Here is a 6408-nt window from a genome sequence, read left to right on the forward strand (position 1 = left end):
AGAATTCGACGGAATTTCTCTTTTGAAGATCAGCAAAGGTAGCATACTAAGTTAATTTGCCCCTATGATTCTTTGCATTTCGAATTCCAACCCAAGTGTTTCTTATCAAACGTATGGCCTTGACTACTCTTTACATTGGGCTATGGCAATGGACTACTCTTGATCTCTCCTTGCATTGGGCTATGACAGTGACCCACTTAAATAGGAGAGGAGAAAAGGTAAATATTGAAAAAGAAACTTCATAGTGCTTCACGTCAAGTCGATAGCAATAGATAATATGCGGTTCCTTTATTAATATTACGTGAAATCAAAAAAGTTGAAAATGGGCAAGATACGGAAATGAAATACGTATGAATTACTATATAAAGGCCCATCCTTTTACAAAGCAACCATCCACTTCCAGAGATTCATAGATCAGTGAACATGCTTCGCTTCATGATTCTGTCATCCCTCGTTGTGTGCGCACTTGGTGAGTAATGAGAAAACATTTGCAGTTTATTTCTAGTGATAACTACAAACAATCATCTTCAGATTTGGAGAGTTTATTAACAATGGTTATTTGTTTCATTACCCCTATGAAGGAACAAATAATATCGGAAACAAAGTCACATAATCAAACAAATACTCTATTGAAATGAAATTATTTGCTTTGTAATTCCACAGAATTCCAAAGTCAATAATTTCATTTAAATATGCCATGTAAATTTCATTAATTTACACCGGAGATAACAAATAATTACTAGTTTTCTTCGTTGAATATTCTGAGGATAGTTTGAAGTTCGATTAATTATTTTATTTGATTCTAGATATTTCAGAATTCACATCACATTTAGTTTGAGCATTTGTATTGAAAAATATATTCCATTTCTTCTATGTACTATTCTGCATTTGCCATATTGCATATTCAATCCTCCAAGCGATACATTTCAGTGAAAAACTAGGCAGTTATGTGCTAAATGCCATGATATAATTGCAGTAAATAATCAATGAAAATCCATTTATTATGTGTCATGTTTCATGTTTCCTGGTCTTTTTAGCTTAGTTATTCAAAAGGCGTATGCCATCAGAGTTTATTTAAAATTAGAAAAAGATTTAGAAACTTCACACTAACCCTTTTTGAATACATGTTTAATATTTTATCATGGTAAAAATATTTTCATTCAGTTTTGCTTTCATCAATTCAATTGACGTCAAATCTGTGAATTTTAGACTAATTCATTGAAATACACTTTCTTAGAAGCACCAGAAAGCATAAAAAGAGATGATAGAAATATATGATAGAAAACAAAATTGATGCCATAAAGGTTAATTAACTTCCGCATATTAGACATATTTTATGTGAAAATGAAACTAAGCAATTGTTTAAAGGTGTTAAATCGCAATTTTGTAATTTTTTCTCTCTCTTGAATACTCTCCTCAGGTCGCTCAACGAAGATTATACGCCCGCGGCTCAATGGAAAAATAGTCGGTGGTGACCCAGCTAACATCCATGATTACCCCTATCAGGTAACGTACCTTTGAATTTTTATTTCATTTCTTAACTTTTAATCGAATACAGTGCCACATTTTTACTGCTTCATAAAAAATCCCTAAGTTGGAATGATATAAATGTGATTCATAAGGATATCTATTAGTTTACGAATTACGAATATATAACAGAATATAAATATGAATAAAGATGAATGTCATTATGTTCATAGAAATGTGAGAGTTATGCAACCTGACAGTGATATCATTTATCTTTTTGCAGCTTGTACTTCTCCGTGAAGATTTGTTCGAATGCGGAGCATCAATTATCAGCAGAAACTACGCCATCACAGCCGCTCATTGCACTGATGGGTAAATACAATTAACTTGGAATCAATTATCGGAAGCCACTTATTAAGCAACTAAATGCAATGACATCATGACGCTATCCGCTTCGCGTGGTGGTCCAGTTGGTAGAAAGATCGGCGTTTGACGAAAGGGCCCCTGGTTCATATCTTGGGAAATCTTTATGCACAGCGCCATCTGAAATCTAAGAAGTACAATTTTTTGGGAATCATAACACTGCGAAAATCATTGGTGTAGGGGAAAAATAAATTCCCCAAGAATCTGAGCGTGCTGATTTCAGTCAGTATAGTGTTTAAATTCAAGATGATACGCCTCCTCATATATAAAAATCAGTCCTTGGAATGATTACTCTGCTTTAATAAGATACTCCAGTCAGGTTCCTTGATATATCCGCCATTGCTTCCGAATAAAATTCGAGCAGTGGTGAACATATTTATTTTCTGTACCATTGGTAGATTTTATACATTATTCACCATGCACGGAACTGAAAGTATGGCATTGGTGAAGAGTTGTTTAGCACCGCAGCAATGTTGTTTATTTATTTGGAAATGTTGGCATTCGCCAATAATCATTATGATTTCAAAATTCATTCTAAAATCATATTCTTCGCAATTTTCCCTCAGAGCTACTGCCGATGTACTGTCAGTCAGGGCAGGTAGTACATACGTCGACCGTGAAGGAACCATCCATCAAGTGACCAAGATCCACCAGCACCCGGGCTTCAACATGAATATCCTAGATGATGACATTTCCCTTTTGAAGGTAAAAAACGATCAGATGACAACATGACTTTGAACTAGCATTCTAAAAACCAATATTAAGCTCACTCAAGAATTACCTCTAAAATCAAAAACCTAAGAAACATCAATGGTGCTTGATTACTGGGTTTTTATTTTACTTATTCCGTTTTTTTAAATACTTTACTTTTAACTATTGAGAGTTAATATATGTGGAAAAAATTTCAAATTCCATTTCCAAATCATTTTATTTCGTCCTAAACCAATAAAAAAATTACGTGAAACAGCAGCAATCCTAAAATGATATGCCTTTTAAATCGAAGTATTAACTTCAATGGACTTTCATTTTATTTTTGCATTCTATTCAATGATTATTATATATTTATTGCTAAATAATGATTATAAAACTTTGAGTCTAATAAATGTTGATTATTTAATACCGGTTAATTCATCTAATTAACCTAAGATTATCTTTTTCAAAACAAATTTTCGAACAAAAAGTACACTTCACCGACAGTTCTTCTAGGCAACAAAGGAAAGAGAGAAACCATAAGAACCTCGGATTTTTTTATTCACGGAATGCCGTAACTTTTCATTAAATTTTTACTTGAAATTATATAAACATTTTGGACTAACTAAAAAATTAGGCGGATATCAAGCTTCCTAATCATTCGAAAAGTATTATGAACACGAAGTAAAATAGACCCTAATTTTCAACTCCTTAAAGTTCCGCTAAACGAAACTTCAACAGAAATATATTTACTTGCCATTCAAGACTCAACTTAGAAATGTATTCCTTTCCTCAGGTTAACCCGCCATTTACATTCGGAAAAGGAGTTCAGCCCATCTCTCTGCCCGACAAGAACCTGAATGTGAAAGTGGGCACGAATGCTGATGCTTCCGGTTGGGGAACTCTCACGGTGAGTGCCTTTAACAGACGTTTTAAGCAAGAAGTTGGCATATTTTTAGAACGTAGTGCTGCTATTAGGTTCAGTAATCATTTGCAATAATATAATACACCATAAAAATTTGTGGAACTTGTAATTCACCAGGAATACGATTGAATAATTATTGTTTTAATATCATAGTAAGGAAAACAAAACGGAGAGGTCAAGTAAGTTCCATGGATAAGTGTGTTTCCCATCTCTTCCCGTCCAGTTTCTGAAGAAGGTTCAACCTGTGACTTTTGGAACGTTTCTCAAAGCTATGAAAGACAATTTACATGTTTATGCCTCCTAAAAAGTCTTAAAAGCAACATACACATTTCAATAGTATAGTATTTTAGGTAATCTACCGAGTAAGGTAGGTTTTGGATGGGCACAACTACCAAATAAATATCCTGTCTCTTTCAGCAAAACATAACCCAACATTCTACGCTACAATAAGCCCCTCTTCATCTCTGTATGCTTCCTTCATTCCGTCCAACATCTCGAACATCGTTTTCCTTCAAAATCCCATTACCAATCAATATGCTTTGCATTCATTTTTTCTGTCTATTTAGGATTTCTCCCAACAATTTCCACTCCTCCTACAACATATCAAGTAACTCCTCATTTGCTTTCCTTTCTGTCCACTCAACCTTCTCCACGCCCACATTTCAAAAGCATACAATCTACGCCTATCCTCTTGCTTCAGTAACCATGCTTCCGCACAGTACATAACGACGCTCCATATATATATATATATATATATATATATATATATATATATGTATATATGTTTTAATAAGCCTGTCCCTTACACAACGTCCCTGTCATCAATTCACTCCTCCTTGTGAAAGCGTCTTTGCCTAATGCAATTTTTCTCCTTATGCCCCTACTACTTTGACTATTTTGGTCCAAAACGCTTCCGAAATACGTAAATTGTTCCACCTGCTCTGGTTTTTCCCCTCCTATTTTAACGTTTAAATCAGCCTTTCTCTTTCTGGAAAACCTTTCAACAGCATAAACGCTGTTCTATAGAAAATGCCTTAAATTCAAACAAGCGATAAATTTGTGACAGATTCATTATCATTTTATGTCTCTCTGTAGAGTTCAATAATTAAAATTTACTGGAAACTTTGAATAAGAGGTATCTGATGATGTTGCATTGCTCATAGTTAATAGATAATAAATATGGAAACTACAGGATATGATCTCGATGTGGCCTGTAAAATCATGTACATTTTCAACAGGAAGGAGGAGAACTACCAGAGCATCTGCAACACGTTGTTGTTCAAATTACCGACCAAGAGGAGTGCAGCGGAGCATACGGATCCATCACCGCCAATATGATCTGCGCTGGTAGTAAAGGCAAGGACACCTGCCAAGTAAGTCTACATTTTTCTCCACATACTCTCTAATACGGACGGATTAGATATCTTCTCTACCCTTGGAGTCCCAATAAATCGTTTTTATCTCGTCAGAAATTTTAAGCGAAATCGAACCGCCACAGCTCGAAAAAATTCGAAGTGTAATAGGTGGCGTTCTAACTAAAAATGCGTAGATTGAAAGCCCATGAAAATAAGCTTCAATGTTAATTTTAGTACTCAAAACATTCAAATTATAACTTATTTTGTATAATCTTCTGATGACGAATGATCTCTAGATGTTTTTTAAAGCTAAATCCTATTCCCAGTGACGATTTATTCAGCAGCCATCAGGTTCTCGGTAAATAATATATAATATCGAAGATTTGACGTCATCTGAATTTCTTAAATTTCAGCAAGAAGTTAGCACCGGCACTAATAAAGATAAAACTTCAAGTCAACTAGCAGACGGATGAATTCTCTTTTCAATGTATCTCCCGCAGTTTCTTTGGAAATTCTCTTTTGATGTTTTGAAAAGCAGTGAGTCTGCCTGTGACGGAGTTGTCTCCGGGGTGGAATGAAGTTGGTGGAATGTTGAAGCGCAACATTCATCACGTAATAGTGGGAACGAGGTGTGTTCATTGTCCATCGGAAAATCTTCTCAGTAAGTTCCTTAGGGCAATATATCCTTCCAGCTATCACCATTTAACAAAAATACGCGTCTGCCAGAAGAACATTTGCAGCGGTTTTATTCCAACCACGACGGTTTTCTAGATCCGTCATCATCCGTCAGATCCGTCCGGTCATCCAAGAAGAAGCATGGGCCATCAACCATTTTAATCCAAAGATCAGGGCACAATTCACAAAATGAAAATAATCCAAGCAACCACCTCCTATGAGGTCATGGTCGAAGCCCATAAATGGTTTAAAGATCAAGAATTAATGTGAGGATTTAACACGCGTTACAAAATATAAATTTACACCCGAATGAAAATATAGACTGGGATCGTGTTTTTGTTGGATGTATCATTGAGGGAAACTTACACGGATGTGTGTCCTACTTACTCGAGTGGAGTACTATTATTATAAATCAGATCTTTAACCCAGTCAATAATGCGCGTTTTCTCTTCCACCCACAGGGAGATTCTGGCGGCCCACTCGTCGAGGACGGGAAGCTCGTCGGCATCGTGTCTTTCGGCTATGGGTGCGCTGAGCCTGGTTACCCAGGAGTCTACACCCGCGTGACCGCACTCCGAGACTGGATCAAAAAAGAATCTGGCTTATAATTACATTTACTGTTCAAAAATCCTATTTATAACTACTTAATATTATTTTTTTATATAATAAATATTTAATACGACTTTATTTTCCGAATCATTCCGAAACCTGAATATAAATTGCTTTACCCTAACTATCAATCTGTCGGCTCTAAAAAATAACAAAATTTGCTCCTACTCTAACATCAAACCAAGTTAAAATATCTTATTGCTCATTCGGTACATGGAGAGAGGTAGGTACGGATTGGAAACCACGATGAAGAATGTTGAATGC

General features: G+C 35.5%; 1 protein-coding gene across 1 annotated transcript; it reads left to right on the forward strand.

Moving 5' to 3' along the window:
* The first annotated feature begins 423 nt into the window (after nt 1-423).
* LOC139696672 (trypsin delta-like) lies at nt 424-6143 on the forward strand. Its single transcript, XM_071595492.1, has 7 exons — nt 424-469; nt 1421-1506; nt 1751-1839; nt 2457-2595; nt 3377-3490; nt 4744-4878; nt 5997-6143. The coding sequence occupies exons 1-7, from the start codon at nt 424-426 to the stop codon at nt 6141-6143; spliced, it is 756 nt and encodes a 251-aa protein (XP_071451593.1).
* Nucleotides 6144-6408: the final 265 nt, after the last annotated feature.

Source organism: Hetaerina americana, unplaced genomic scaffold (assembly GCF_022747635.1).
Source record: "Hetaerina americana unplaced genomic scaffold, ioHetAmer1.1.p SCAF_1, whole genome shotgun sequence".
NCBI classification, from domain to species: domain Eukaryota; kingdom Metazoa; phylum Arthropoda; class Insecta; order Odonata; family Calopterygidae; genus Hetaerina; species Hetaerina americana.